General features: G+C 45.4%; 1 protein-coding gene across 2 annotated transcripts in view; it reads right to left on the minus strand.

Moving 5' to 3' along the window:
- PWWP2A (PWWP domain containing 2A) overlaps positions 1-16,419 on the minus strand; it is a 45,830-nt gene that overhangs the window by 2,559 nt on the left and 26,852 nt on the right. The window contains exon 2 of one of the 2 annotated variants that reach the window (XM_031055178.1): positions 8,253-9,220. In XM_031055178.1, coding sequence (XP_030911038.1) covers positions 8,253-9,220 — 968 coding nt within the window. Of the gene's footprint in view, positions 1-6,371; positions 9,221-16,419 lie in introns of those variants that run through there. The other variant, XM_014312186.2, reaches the window with a different exon arrangement.

The following is a 16,419-nucleotide window of genomic DNA, read 5'->3' on the forward strand; positions in this document are numbered from 1 at the left end:
CCCCTGAGCCTCCTTTGCTCCAGGCTGAGCCCCTTCCCAGCTCCCTCAGCCTCTCCTGGGGCTCCAGCCCCTTCCCTATGGAGCCATCCTAAGGCCTGCCCCAGAACAAGGTACAGATGTGTGTCAGGACAGGCTCAGGCCCTTCCTGCCTGTCCCACTGAACCCAGCTCACACAGCCCTTTCCTGGCAGCCAGCACTGCCGTGGGGATTCTGATTCTTCAATGTGAACATTTTCTCAACCCCTTTGTTCACTGCTGTCCAAAGAGAAGCACTGCCTTTGAAACTCCTGGCTTTTATCTCCAAAGGAAAAGAGAAGGACACCAGGCAGCCATGGAGGTGGAAAAAAGGCACCCCAGAAGGACAAGGGAAGCAAAAATAGCAGCACATCCCATCAGGGATTAAACCTCAAGGCCAGGAGCCCAAATTTAAATAGTTACAGTAACATTTATGCACCTTCCTGGGGAATAATGCTGTGTCTGTGTAAAACTATGGAACAGAAAGCACAAAACTCCTATTTTCCTGCTACAGATTCCATTTGTAGCCAGTGGAGAAGAGGGAAACCAGGCTGCTCTTCCAGATGATGAACTACCAAAAGCAAGAACTGTTTCCTTCCTTTAGAGCCTCCAGCAGCAGGACCTCAGCCACCAGGAAAACAAAGAGCAGCAACACATTCTTCCCTTTGTGTGCCTAATTCCCTGAAATACATGACACAGTATCAAGAATTCCTAAAACATGGTCCAACCCATTTTTTTCCATATAAATGTACCAGAAGAGATTATTCCTAAATCCTTCAACACTTGAAATACCTCAAGACTTTTTTTTTAATTAACTAAACTTCTAACTAAACTGACTACAATACTTATTAAAATAATTTTTGTGGCTTTAGTTTCTTTTCACCAGGACTACTAACTACCCAAACTGGCACCACATACTTTAAAATCCTGAAGTACTGCAGAGGTGCAATTAAACCCCAGCATCTTCTAAAGCCAAACAAAGATCCTACACATTACTAAATAAAAAATGATGCTAAATTAGCATTTAAGCAAATATTTGCTTGTAATTGTATCTGCTTATTTTACTGACAAAGCAAAATCCCTTCTCCCCCTTTGTGCACCTGTTAAAGGATGGCAAGGACAATTCTGCCACCTGAATTTGCTGTGGCTCTGTTACAGAATCTCAGTGCTGGGAACAAGCACTTGCCTCCCAAAGCACAGATTCCCAGCACATGCCTGGCACATAGGAGAATATTCCTTATTCATATTGCATCTTTGACATCCAAAACATCTGTAAACAAACATGAAAACTGACCTAAATTTGTTTTCTTCCAAAAGAACAACCTGATTTCAAGTTGCTGTTCCATAAATGGCATCGGCCAAGCAGGAGGCTGCACCCCAAGGCCCCGGCAGAAGGGCAGTGCAGCTTTCCTCAGCTCAAACCTGGGTTACTCCAAGTGTGATTCCTGCAGGATGTGACCAGGACACAGAGGACAGTCCTCTGTTACAGACATGCTTTTACAAATATTCTGATTTTCCAAAATCAGCCTTGCTAATGCCAAAGTGACAGGACAGATCTATCACCTGCCCTCTCCCACTCCAGGCTGCACTGAGCCCACCTCAGCCTGATCCATTGGTTTCAGTCACTGCCATTACCCACACAGCACCCAGGGTTTCACTGTCACAAATGCAATCAATACTCCAGTGCTTGATTCCAACTCAGTTTAAGTGTTATTTCCTGTCCCAGCTGCAACTCAGCAGAGCCCAGCTGCCCCTGTGCCTCTGTCCCATCCCACAGGGATTCACACACCTGGAACAGCCTCGGTTCCCACAGCCCTCCCTTCCTCCTCTGCACTGAGGAACGGAATCACTGGCACAGAAATGCAATTACAGCTGCTCAGAATGTGCCTGGTCCTGGTTTGGGAAATAACTTGTCAAACACAGCCCAAAGAAACCCCACAGATCCATTTCTTCACACTGAAGGAACAAAGCTTGGATTCAAACTTGCTCCAGGGGACCCCGATTTGTTCCCTGAGCCAGTTCCTACCTGCAGGCTGCTGCTAAGTTCTGCCCTCAGGCCATGGGCAGGCAGGAAGAGGAGATCAGACACCACATCCCATGGCACAAGCACATGAGTCACCTTTCCCAGATTATTCCACCTTTTTTTTTCCTTTTGCTCCCATGTGTGTCCCTCTTGGATGTGCAAGGTGGCTCAGGTTTTCTGAAGCCCTGATCTGTCAGCACCACCCGCTTCCCAGCTCCTGCTGTTCCCAGCTCCTGCCAGCAGCACCAACTGTATTTTCCTGAGGAAAACAGAGCCAAGTTCTCCTCAGTGGCTGGTGCCTGGCACTAAGGTGCTGCTTCAGGGAATGATCCCAAACTGCCTCATCTGGGAGCAACAGCAAAGCTGTGCAGGGAAAAAGCAGGATGGCAAACCAGTCACCAACTGCCTGGCACCACAGCCCTGCCTGGCAACTGCTGCTCTGCCTTGTGTTCACACAAGGGCACTCGTGTCATTGTTAAATTTAAGAGAAAAAAAAAATCATTAATTAATTTAAGCGACAGTCTGGATTGTATCCACACCCCAGGTAACACAGAAGAGTGAAATGTATGAGTAAATCATAGGGAATCATAAGCTGCTATTAGAATCCAACACTCAAACCCCAATAATCAGAGGTATTTCTGACCTGGGAGGAATTGCTGCTGCTTGGTACAACCCATCCAAATGACCACAAACAGTTCTTAGCACAGAGGCCAGAGGTAGCTGGGGTCAGACAAACCAGACTGAAAATGCCAGGAGGGTGAGAAGGGAAGGGAAGGGAAGGGAAGGGAAGGGAAGGGAAGGGAAGGGAAGAGAAGGGAAGAGAAGAGAAGAGAAGAGAAGAGAAGAGAAGAGAAGAGAAGAGAAGAGAAGAGGGGAAGGGAAGGGAAGGGAAGGGAAGGGAAGGGAAGGGAAGGGAAGGGAAGGGAAGGGAAGGGAAAAGCCACAGTGCAGGGGGATGTTATTCACCTGAACAACCCCACTGAACACTCTGCCAGGGTGACCCGTGGGAGGGAACTGTTAAACCAAAACCCAGAGTGTCCCAGAGAGCAGCTGGGGGTTAAATGTTGGCTGGGAACTGCCATGGTCACTGCAAGGCCAGGATCACACACAGGCTCCTTCCAGCAGGGATCAAGGAGAATTTGACACTGGATATCTCAAATCTGACCTGATGGATCTTCAGGCAGCTACACAAGTTTTCAGTGTTAAATGTGGGTGATTCCTGATCACTCCACGGTCAGAAGCTTTGTCAGTTATGGAGAAATTCCCTTTTTAAACAGCCCTAGTCATTATACCTAATGGATTATGTCACCACACACTGCCAGCCATCCCTTTAGGCTCGAGCTCCCTGCACTCCCCTCCCAGCTCATCTTCAGCTCCAGATCAGTGAGGGACCCCCTGCTCTGTCTGAATTTGCTGTTCCTGCAGGCATTCATTGGAACACAATTATAAAGCCAAGGGTGGACTGAAATAGCCTTTCCCTGATTATCAGTCTGCTCCTTTCACAGCTCCTCAGCCCAGAAAGCTGCTCTGTTTTCTCACTGGACTCCACAGAATAGGCAGGACAGATGATGATGCTGAGAATGGGCTACTGACATTTATTTTTTAAAATTCACGTTCCTGTTCTACTCTTGACAGTTTTAGCAGACGTGAAAGAAAATATCAGGACTTGAGAAGTAAATCAAACCAGACCTAAGGGCTAGCAATGCACAAAGCAACTCTTACCCTTCCCCACTTGTGCTACTCTTAATCCTAGTCACAGTTAGAAACTATGTTTAAAAAACCCAAAGGTATTTTACTCCATCAGCCTTGCACAGACCTTAACCACCCCAGGAGCCCCACCCCAGGGTGGTTCTGTAGGCTCCAAACTGAACACAGCAGCGTCTGAAAGAGAAACCAAATCATCAGAGATGATTATCTCACTGAAGTGTTGACACAAAGTTCCAACTCTAATTAGAACAGCAACAAATATCTGTTCAATTTCCTGCATGACTCCACTTCAGACACACACAAGCATTTCCTGTTGCTTCCAGCTCTGCTCCTGAAGCCTCACACCTTCAAACACCTCTGGGGAAAGAGCTCTGAGCTGTGCAGTAACTGCTCTCTCTCCCAAGGCATTTTACCTGAAGATTTTCAGAGGAACAGAACACCTGAAACTCATCATGTGCCATTCCCCCCTAACCTGCCAGGCCATAAATACCCAACAGCCACACAGAGGCACTTCATTAACTAAAATCATTTGCCATTTATCCCACTAAACTGATGGGGAAATAGCAGTCACGCTCCGTGCTGCTGCTGGCTTTCTGATGGATTTAGGTTGGAAAAGACCTCCAAGTTCACCAAGTCCATTCTGTGCCAGATCCCCACCCTGTCCCCAGCCCAGAGCACTGAGTGCCACCTCCAGGAATTCCCTGGGCACCTCCAGGGATGGGCACTCCAAACCTCCCTGGCCAGTTCCAATCCCAACCGCCCTTCAGGAAGAAACTGTTCCTGCCCCCCCTGAGCCTCCCTGGGCCAGCCTGAGCCCGTTTGTACCCCCGGGGTGTTCCAGGTGGGAGCAATGGATAAACCATGGACAGGCCATGGAAAGTGCCAGCCCTGGGGCTGTGCTGGGAGCACAGGCACACAAAGTGGGGTTACAGCTCAGCTAAACCAGCCCTAAGCCTCGGCCCAGCCTCCAAGGCTCCTCTCACCCTGTGCCTGCCTGAACCAGGCTCTGCCCCTGGAAGCTGCTGCATCCACAGGAGCAGCTCCTTTGGGGTTAAACGAGAGGCAGGGATGAGTATGAAGAGGAGATTTTCAACTTACTGCAACGTGATGGTGTAAAAAATTCATTTAACAAAACAAATTACCTTTTTGAGCCCTGTTCAGTCTGCAGCCATACAGAACATTCACTACGAAACTGAGGATAGACTTAAAACTCATCTGCTACAAATCAAAACTGACTTAAATGCATTCTATAAACAGTTCTTTTGAACATAAAACCACCTAAAGAAAGCCCTCCCACAACTGCTGCTCCCCAGTGAACACCTGAGCAAACTCTGCCTATGTAAGCCACAGTGCTATTCTAATTTTATATAAATTAAGAGAACAAAGCTTCCAGGTCTTCTAAAGCAAAAATAACAATGTCAATATTGATTTTGCCACTACTTGGCTTACAACAACTAACTTAAAGCCAGTTCACTTGAGCTTCTAAACCTCAAGGAAGTGGTGTAGACATCTGACCCACCTCACATGGGTTCCTGACTCCAAAAAGCAGTTTGCTTTAATAACAAAATACAGCTTATTTACTTAAAGAAACTGTTTCTGTTTGCAGGAGAGAATACAGAGAAGTGAAACAGATTTTTTTTCCCAATTTTTTTTTCTTTTTACAAAATCTATTGTGTGTTTGTCACATTCAAAAAGCATTGACCACTGGGGCTTTTTGGGAACTGTTAGAATGCCAAGGTAAAGCTGGTATATTTGGAAGCTTAATTAGCAATTAATGACTGTCATCTTGAGGAAAATTTAAACAGCCATGGGTTTGACACCTTAGACTTCCAATAGTTCTGTGGGCATGACAGAATAATTAAAAAGGTAAAAAGAAACTGAATGCTTTGGCAAGACCAGACAGTATCATGAACATATGAAATTAAATCTTAAAATAAAAATATTTTCAGGGTTCAATGATTAAATCCTTGCCCCCTTTTTCATGTCTGTTTAATTTCAGTCTGAGCTTAAATTTTTACATCTGTCACGATTGCCTGCGTGGGCAATCCTGGAAAAACCAGGATGAAAACTGCTTTGGGATGAGCACCAGGCGACTCTTCACAAGGCACTGCAAGGCTGAAGCAGGAATGGGTTGGAGGACACAGGAATTCACATGGTCAGGTAAGGACCAAAACTCACAGGAAAAAAAAAAAAAGTCAAGTGCATTGCATGAGAATGCCCCAATAGTGAGCAAAAACCATGCAAGAAAAGCTGGAACAGCAGTGGAGAGCAGCTATGACTGCTCTGAGATGGAAACTGAAACATTCCCCACTGTACAAGTGACATTTTCCACAGGCTCTACTCAAATATATGGCCCAAAAGCTAATTTAGGGAGAAATTAAATCAACTTTCCAGAAAGCCCTCTACAGAGCTGGTTCTGAAACAAAAGGGACAGATAATTAATCACCTCCAAATTAAGATTGAAGTATACCAATATTATTTACATCAAGCACTTCATCTTTAAGAATGCATGAAAAAGGACAATTTACTTTTTAAGGGTGTCCTCTAAATCCGGCATACAGATAAAATACTCTGACATCCTGGATTTGTTTCAAAGCTTTTTGAGAAACACACACAAATAATTCAGATTTAGTCAATTTTATTTACAGTTTGTTTTTTTACATTTCAGAGCATTACACAATTACATATCTCATTTTTCTGACCTGCAAACAGATACCTTAAACGGAAATAGTTTAAAAAAAAAAAGAAAAAAAAAAGAAAAAAAAAGTTAGATACATCCAAAATGCAACAATTACACATCTGACAATTCACAAAGTGTAATTTACTAGGACGTATCCTAAGAATTTAGGAACAACCAGTCAGGAGAAAATCTGACCAATTTCAGCAATTGATTATTTACACATTCAAAACAAAGCCTCTCTTAAGCTAAACCTCCAGGCAAATGGCCTGAAAGATTTCTTCGGGAAGAAAGACCAGAATGATTCACACCTATGCAGCATTAACAGCCCTTGATCCCAAACACTGAGGCCTCCTCAGCTTTGTCTTAGAGCTACAGGCATCCCTCGACTTCTCCGACCCTGAAGTGATTTAGTTGTGCCCCCATGTGCATAGAAAGGTTGAGTGTTTAAGTGGTCACTACGATAAAACCCCATTTAATCTGGTCTTTAAGTCACTAAAATTCTTCTTCCTTCCAACCTGGAGCACGTCTCCAATGCCATTAAAAACCGGCCCGGAGAGGGGAGCTTGAGCCCACCGGGCCTGGCCAGACTAAATTCATTAGAGACTGGTTAAAAATAATCTTTAAAGACCATTTAGACAAGGCTTACATTTCTACACTTCCCTGATGGGCCACCTAATAAAACAAAAAAGTCACAGCTACTACTTTCATCCCTCGTGTCAACCCTTGGCCACACAGAACTAGTTATATACTGGGTAGAAACTACTAAAAAATTCCCTGCAAATCAGCTGCCTTCCAGCTGAGGCTATGGCTCCTATGCATTGGGTGGTTTGGTTTGTTTTTTGTTTTTTTCTTTCTCTTTAAAAAAAAATCTCACTTGAAAAATACCTCAGTCCTCACGTGCAGGCTAATTTTGATTGCATGTTCAATTGGTTTGAACCGTCAGGAACCGCTCCGCACGGCACGAGCCTTGTGTGAAAGGAGCAGTCAGTCAACCGAGTGCAACTTCTGCCTCTGCCACCTCCTTGGGGGCAGTTCTCTCTAACCTGGCTAGGGTTTGGTGGAGCCTCCAGGTTTCTTGCCTACCTTACTCTCCACGTTCACGTCTCAAACTGCGTCAGCAGGGCCCGCACCTCGGGCGTGAGCTGCTTGGCAGCCTTGGCTGCCTCAGTGACGGCCTTGCGGTACAGACCCTTTCTCTTCTTATTAAAGCGCACCTGGAAGCTTTCTAAAAAGGGGGAGAGCTGTGCAAGAGCCAGGAAGGACGTGGTGGTGGAGCCGAACCACGAGATGCGAGCCTCCTGGCGCACCAGCAGCCCGCTATCCTTGCGGCTCACCGTTATGGTAAGGATACGGGCCGGCCACCAGGGGAAGCCATAAATCTTGGCCCAAACAATGTCCCCTACACATACGGTCCTGCCATCTGGTGTGACACATTTAGAGACGTTTTTGGAAAAGACTTCTGTTTTCAAGGAATTACTGAGCTTTTTCTCTTCCTTCGAAGAGGAGGAGGAGGAGGAAGAGGAGGAGGAGGAGGAAGGTGCATGCATGCTGCCTGGAGGAAAATCAAAGCTTTCAGTAGAGCTACACTCAGAGTTGGTGGATTTCAAATCATCTGTGCTATCACTACTACAAACTGATGCACTGGAAGAGTCAGATTTCTTTTGATTAAGGGTCATGTAAACCGTTATATTGCTTTTGCTGCCTCTCTTGCCCAGTGTCTGCTGTTCATCCTGATCAACAGTTACATGCACTTCACTCGTGTCCTGAACCTCACTGCTGGCCTCTTCGGGGCCTTCTGAGGGGCTCTGGGTTTCTGAAGGGGCCTCACCTGCTGAGCGGGTGGAGGAGCAGCGAGACTGGGGCTTAGTTGCCATCTTGCCGCTCCGAATTTTCTCAAGTCCTGTCTTGAGGGAAGAGTCATTCTCTTCGTTGCGGTACCGCTGGGGCTTTAGGCGCAACCGGGGCGGGAGGGACCCTGAGCTGGTGTTCTGAAGACGCCGCGTGAAGTGGACCTTTGAATGTGCATTTTTGGAAGAGGAGGTTGCACTCTGCTTCTTTTGTGCCTTTTCTTTGGCCATTTTCAAGACTTCCCGAGCTTTTGCATGATCCATGTTTTTGCTCTGGAGAACTTTTTTTGTGTTTAACTGCGCTTTTGAAGTATTTGCTTGTGCGGAAACTTTAACTACTCTGCTTCTGCTGTGGGCAATATTTGAAACCTTGACCACAGCGTTCCTTTTCTGGCTTTCGTTTTGGCTTTTTCCATCCACCTTATGGTCAGTCTTAAGTTTTTTATTCACAGTAGTCACGCTCTCGTTTCTTCGCTTTTTACTGTCCTCGTATTTGGAAGAGTCACTTGCATTGCCACCTTTCTTGATCTCCTTTTTCTCTGCCACCACGCTGTTTTTGCACTTGTCACACAGCACCTGCCGGGGCCGTAGCTTGATGGCGTTCATGATGGAAGTGGGTTCCTCCCTGTACATTTTCCGCTTGGGCCGCTTGATTTTCCGGGGTGGAGGCTGAGGTATTGACTGGTTGTAGGTGTCCCTGATAAACAAAGGAGGAGGGTATGGAGCTCCCTCGTGAAAGAGGGGAGGTGGTTTAGAAGTCCAAAGGCTTTTAGCTATGCTGGGCTCTGAGGGCTGCGTGAGGGAGGAGTCATCAGGGACCGCGGCGTCGGCCTCGCACTTCACCTGCGCCTCCTCTTGGAATGGTTTGCTTTGGAGCTGCATGGCTTCAGGTTTGTCCTTGTACTCCCTTTTAGGAAATATGGTCACAGGGATTCCATGGGGGCCAAACCTTCAAGAGAGAGGGAAAAAAATTTCAGTGTTTGGAGGGAATTTTTGCGGCATTTATCACAAAGCATTTGAAAACTTGTCTGCATTAGGTAGCCAGCATTTGAAAACCATGAACCCCAGAGAAATTAAAGCTTCACATCCAGCCTTATGGGAAGCTTTGAAAATGCAAGACACCGAAATGAAGTCAGTGGAGAACCAGAAATACACAACTTCACTTATTATCAGTTTTTCTTGTATCAACAAGACGTCCAGAAAATGTAACAAAAATATCCCCAAGACAGCAGCAAGAGAATTAACTTTATACTTCTGGAAAATGCTTATAAACATCCAAACTCCCAATCTACCCAAGCTCATTTTCCATACTAAGTCAGCTTTATCAAAAGGCATCTTCAGGAACTTTTCTTCCATTTTGAGCACAGCAGAAAAGGAAGAACAGTCCAGATTGAACAGAGACAAATCTGGGCGGCAGTGAACAGGGAGTGCCTCCATCCACAAAAGCTCAGCACCTGATGCTTTACAGCCCAAAACTCCCCAGCCCAGCCTGAATTTCTCCCAGCAAAACTCCCCTTATTTCAACTCAGTACAAACTGATCCTCACTGTTCCATGAGCAAACAAGATTTTAATCCTTTCACTCCTTTTCTCCAGACTGGAATTGCTCTAGGTGAGGACAAGGAAGCAACTCCCCAACATCTGTCCTCAGGTCTGTGTTGCACTGTGGCTGCTCAACAGCAGCATCCCCTCAGCTGATTAAACTGAACTTTATTTACTTTTATTTGTATAAGTGCCTACATGTTGCCTTTATTTCCTCAAAGTTGGATTTGAAAATATGTTAGAAGGTTCTTTACAGTGTCCCCAACAAAAGCCACCCCTTGTTTGTCCTTTCGCTTATCACAAGCTTCTTTCTACATCTAAAGTTGTAATTGAAGCAAACGACCCACCCAAGATTAAATTATCCACCCAGTCTGCATTTCAGCAGCTCATACAGACATTTTTCCAGCCTATGGTCTGGCATTAAACCACAAGGGACTTGCTCACAACGAAGTTTTACATTCCCTAAAGTCCCACAAGTCCATCAAGGGTAAAGAAGTTGCTTTTCCACAAATACTTTTCCCTCCACAAAGGATTGTAAGCAAGTCACTCAATTCCAAGTAGGGCTTTAAAAGAAACTATCAGCTGACAGTAATTAAATTAGCAATATTTTCAGTGTTACTGGCATCAAGACCTTCAGCTTCTAAAAGAAAATAAGATCCAGATCCTATCATTCACCACCTGATAAAGATTAAGAGGATTTGGTAAAAAGTTAATCTATGCTAAGAGCTGAAAACAAGACAGGGCAAGATCTCTGCTGTGCAAATTCCATTCCCAAAGAGCACAGCAGCAGAACTAGACAGGGGTGGGACATCAAACCCCACACAGACAAACATCCCTTACCCTGCTCTCAGTGCCTCAGGAACTGCATTTCCAGCCCTGCCAGGCCATTCCCTGAGCCAAGCCCTTCTCCCAGAGGGCATTTATGGGACTCTGTCAGGAAATCAGCATAATCAGCTGTCACTAGGAAGAGCTGGATGAAGAGGACTGCAAGGGTTTCCAGAAGGATCCCATTCAAGTATTTCATCTCTCTTTTCCCAGGTTTTCATTTCATTGCCTCCCCAGCAAAGTGTGCACAGTCTGCACTCCAAAGGCACAAAGGAGCTGATGGAAAGCTCAGCACATGCCTGACACCAGGAAATCAAAGATTCATTCTGCACCTTCCACTCTCCCCCCCTTCAAGCAGAAAACACAGGCCAGGACTAAGACCAGGAAGCCACAAAGGGTAATTTTTATCCAAGATGCCAACCTGCTTTAGAAGGACACAAAACCAATCCAGAGCGAAGCCCTGAAGACAGAGAATCCCTCACCAAAGGTGCTGCTTAAAAAATGAACCAGACTCTCCCACCCCTGTCCACCTACCAATGAAAGAACATTCATGGATATTGTGCCAGTTCTGTACAGCACTACTCCTGTAAATGAGGTGTTAATACAGAAGATACAATTAGTCAGGACCACCTGCAGGACAAAATATATTTGGTAAGCCAAGGGAATGATAATTATTTCCAACAGCTCAGTGTATTGTGTCTTCTCTTGGCCTCACCCAACTGCAGACTGTATCTATAAACAGCTTTTGATTATCTCTGTTTTCTCCCTGGCTAACCAAGTCCTCCAGCAACTCGGAAGAATGATACGAAAACAAAGAAGAGAAAACAATGGCAGAAGAACTTGCAAATGAAACAGTAAAGGTTACAGGAAAGAATAAAGACAAAGAACAAGGTAAGAAAAGAGGGATTTATTTTTCCTAAGAGAAGCAGCAGAATGAAAATGTGAGCTTAAACCTCTTCAGGACAAGGCATGACACAGCATCTAATTAGTTCTGCAGCAAGCACAAGTGTTTATTGCGTGTACCAGAACTTCCAGGCCTATCTTCACACATCTGGCTGATGGACCTTGAAGAGAAATACTTCTCATACACCCACAGTAGTTTTTGTCACACCAGCTGCAAGGCTGAACTAGTTAGTTGTGTTAGTAGTTAGACAGAAAAGCTGCAAAAGCATTTGGTTCATCTGCCACAGAGATGAAGGAGGACCAAAAGGCATCTATAGAAAACAAAATTTAAAAACTCCAAGGCACACAGCTCCGTTGTATCATGACATTTACTGATCCCAGTCAGTCATGGCTGGCACTAGATCAGCCCTGAGCAGAATTTCTGTTCCCCACAGTGAAACTCCCAACAGGCTCCTTTGGTCACATGTTCCATGTTTAAGTTCTATAAGGAATTGCCTTGTCTTTATTCCAACAACAAAATAATTTTTTCAATATACTGATCCTAAATATCACCTTACCCCACAAGATTTCAGGAACAGGCTTTTCTGGATGAAAGTAGAGATATACTGCAACGGCTGTTTGCTTAAAATAAAAATTCCCTGGTGCCCAAGTTGCAGCTGCTCCCTGCCCAGCCCACTCCTGACTCTGTAACACTCCTACCTCAGACATCACAGCCCAAGGAATGGCACCATTCACTGACAGGGATCTAAAGGGAAGTGTTAGAAAACCAACCTCAGGAATAGGTATTGCACCCTCAATCCCAGGCAGTGCTGGGAAGCTGAGCCCTGCTGCTCCCTCCCATGGAAATCAGAGCCAGCTCTCCATGGTGCCAGCTCCTCCTGCAAAGGTGTCCCAGCTCTGACTTGCCTTGAGAATGCACCTCTAAGACAGGATGGGTGTGATGTTGTACAAAACTCATTTCTCAGAGGTTTTTCAAGTAACCAGGGCAATCAGCAGGATCTGATGGCACCTCTGCTGTAGATGCACTGCAAAATGTACATTTTCACTGGAGACAGAAATAGCAACAGGACCTGTACTGAACTGAGAGCCTGATCAATTCTGGCACTGCAATGATATTTACACTGAGAGAAGCTTTCAATTGACCAGGGTGTGCAGAGACAGAAACAGGGTAAAAACAGGGAGGCTTCATTTCCAGTTTGCCAGCTGCAAGTTAATTAATAGGCAGCCATGGCATCCAAAAGCCAGTTTGGGTACGAAACCCAAAACTCTGTCATTTAAAGCCAGAGAGTTTTATATTACAGACATATAAACTTAAGTACTTAAGTAAAAAAAGTAAACGCACTTTTTTCAAACCTAAATCCTGCAGCAGAATTACCACAATGAATGCATATTACTGTTCAATTTACATGCAAAACAGAACAGTTGAAGATCATTTTTTCAGAAATAACCATGAGAGATACAGAACAAATCCCATTTTAACTCATTACTGTTTGTACATAAACAACACTCCCTGGGGGAAAGTGTTTTACTTTAGTACCTAAAGTTTGAAGTTCTCATCTTTAGCCTCCAATGTCTGACTTCTCTACTAAAAGGGAGAGAAATTAAAAGTCCCTTGCTCTGCCAAAGAAGTGAAGCCACTGAGCAGGCTCAGAACTATTTCCCATTTGCCTCTGGACACACTGAACTGACATCAGCAAAGCACAGAAACTTGTGTTCAAGTGTTCAGTCTGTGGTAAAGGACTGATCAAAACCCATCTTCACCACCAGGGCACTGCAGAAATCTCCTGTTACATTTTCTGCTCTTGTACCCAAGATCAACCTTGGTGTTCTGCAAAAGCCAGGACAAGCAACAGCTGAAGGCATTTCTATTGCATGGATGGAAGTTCCAGCAGTATAATAATATGCTGAAAGAACTATGGATATGTATTTCATGCATCTAAACTGAGGCTTTAAATTATAACATTCCATGTAATACACAGTTAGATCATAGCTATTTGAACACAAAGTTTTGCAGAACTCCTCAAAATAACCGGCATTGAAAACGCAGATTATGCAACAACCTATTTTTAATGAAGGATTTACTTGGTGTGATAAAGCACAAGATGGAATATATTGCTTTAAGTGCAGGCACCTTCCTGTAAAAAGCATTGCCAGAAGCCAAACAACCAGCTCCATGGTTTATTCACCTCCTGAGCAATGTACACCAGGCTAAATAACCTAGAAAATGCACATTTCACTGAGAGCTCTGAACCCATGGCAAGGGACTGCAGTGTGAGTGACTCTCTGGAACAGCACAGCATGAAGAAAAGACAGGATGCTCTGAGTTTAGGCTTTCCATTAATAATTACCATTACCATCATTTTACTGGCATCTATAAAGGTGAAGCCCTGTTTAAACTGCAATATCTTTTAATTTTTACATCTGTTACCATTATTAGCTGTCAGTTGCATTTGAAGCAGACACTTTGCTGATACACTTGCTGTGATCTATTTTGAAGGATTATACCTTGAATATACTCTTCAGGAACATCCATATGCCAGACCAGGACATATGGAAGAGAATGATACCATTAAATAATGGATGAACTGAAGTGTTGAGATGGCCAAGATCCATCAGTCCCATAACAGAAAATAAAATGAATGCAGACTGAAAATTTCATCCCTGCCCTGCCTCAACACCTTGAACCAAGCCAAGCAACCCTGAGAAAGGCAGGACAGGCCATGCTACTGGAACACAGAGAATTCCACAAGGAAGGACAGGTCAGCCATCATCCAACACAGAACAGCTGGAGACACAGATTCCCTCAGGAAAGGAGAGCTTGAGGCCCAATCTAGATCCCAGTTCTAACCCTACCCTCTAAATGAGGCTGCACTTGACACCTTCAATAAAACCTCTCCCAGGCACAAGCTAAAGACACCTGAATTACCCTCTGAACAGCACTCTCATCACACCTGAGCTTCCCACGTTCTTGGGACAATAAATACAAATGTCAAAGAAGTGCTGGGGCTGCTCCTTAAATGCCAGAATTTCACCAAGCTCCTCTGGGCCCCTGAGAAATCAAGGAGGGCAGGGGACAAGGTGTGGGGACCTTGGGAACTGAGTGCAAGTTTTAAAATAAAATAAACCAAAACACACAACCCTGAGGCACAGACATTTCTTTACTGATAACAATGTGCATCACAGAGCAACAGGCATCCTACAGACCCCAGTCCTTCCTAGACAAGGATGAGCACCTGCAGTCCCTGGTTACTAAATCAAAGAGCAGGGAGAAATGTACCACTTTCTTCAAGTGAGGCTTCTGCTGCTTCCTTCTCACATCATTCCCTTGCAGTAGAAGCTGAATGAACAAACTGGGAAAAGCACAGGATTCGAGAGTCAGTGCTGTACCTGAAAACTGCTTCTGGGATTGCAAGAATTGCAAATTGCCTATAAAAGTTTATTTTCATCATACAGCTCATGCACACCTTGGTACAGGAAGTTCTTCTTTATCTTCCATAACCAAAGCCCAATAAAGAGATAATTTCAAACATATGTCTACAAGGAACACACATCTTCTGGATATCTAACCAAGGCTCTTAGGCCACAAAACAACTTTTTGCTCTCTCTCTCTCTCTGTTGTTCAAGAACTATTATGAACACACACAAGTCAGAAGGGAACTGGTGTAGAGAAGAAGACAAGACACATGTCCTTCACATCTGCAGCATTAGAAGGACAATTTCAGTTAAATGATAAAGCAATAAAAAGGCCAAGTCTTGACAGTTGGCAAGACAACAGAACATAAATTTAATCTCCCCTCCTACCCTAATCTTTAGAGAGGTAAAAAAAATACACACAGAAATAATTATCCTTCCTCCAGAAGATCAGACTAAAACCACAACTTCTTAATCCTGTATTTTAAGATTTACAAATGCTACACATTTCAGGTATTTCCCTCCCACCAACTTCCTCCAGGTGCAGAGCAGGATTTACCCTGAGCCAGCAGGTGGGATGGACATCTCCTGTCCCCTGAGCAAACAGGGAGTGAGCAATGCCAGGTACAGCAGCTCACAGAGACTTTAAACCCCACAGAACCAGGATGGGCTGGGAGGGACCTTAAATCCCACCCAGTGCCACCCCTGCCATGGCAGGGACACCTCCCACTGTCCCAGGCCGCTCCCCCCCAGCTGCTCTGGGCACCTGTGCCAGGGCCTGCCCACCCTGCCAGGGAACAATTCCTCATTCCCAATTCCCATCCAGCCCTGCCCGCTGGCACTGGGAACCATTCCCCTTGTGCTGCCACTCCAGTTCCTGATGCAGTTCCCTCTCCAGCCTCCCTGCAGCCCCTCCAGACTCTGGAACGTGCTGTGAGGTCTCCACAGAACCTTCTCCTCTCCAGAATGAGCATTCCCAGCTCTGCCAGCCCATCTCCATGGGGAGGATGCTCCTTGCAGCCCCTTCAGCAGCTTGGAGCCTCCTCTGGGTCTCTCCAGCAGCTCCAGCTCCTTGCAGTGCTGGGCCCAGGGCTGGGCAGCTCTGCAGGTGGGGTCTCACCTGAGCAGGGGAGGATCCCCCCTTTCCTGCTGCCCAGGTTATGGGATCAGCCCTGGACATGTTGAGTTTTTCCCCAACCATTTCTGCTCCATTCCCCGTCTCTCTCCATCAGACACATCCACCCAGGAACCCCCAGCAGAGCCTCGTCCTGGCAGCAGGAAAGCACTTAAAAGGTAATGGCAGCAGCACTAATGAAGTTTAACAGTAGGAACACATCCCTGATTTGTGCAATGAGCCTGCAGAGTAAGCAAAGTGGGGACATGCTCCTCTCCAGATGAGGATTTACTGCACAACAAACAGACCTGGCACTCAGGACATGTGGGTTCCTGCTCTCTGCTGGTTTGCAGAA

Source organism: Geospiza fortis, unplaced genomic scaffold (assembly GCF_000277835.1).
Source record: "Geospiza fortis unplaced genomic scaffold, GeoFor_1.0 scaffold55, whole genome shotgun sequence".
Taxonomy (NCBI): domain Eukaryota; kingdom Metazoa; phylum Chordata; class Aves; order Passeriformes; family Thraupidae; genus Geospiza; species Geospiza fortis.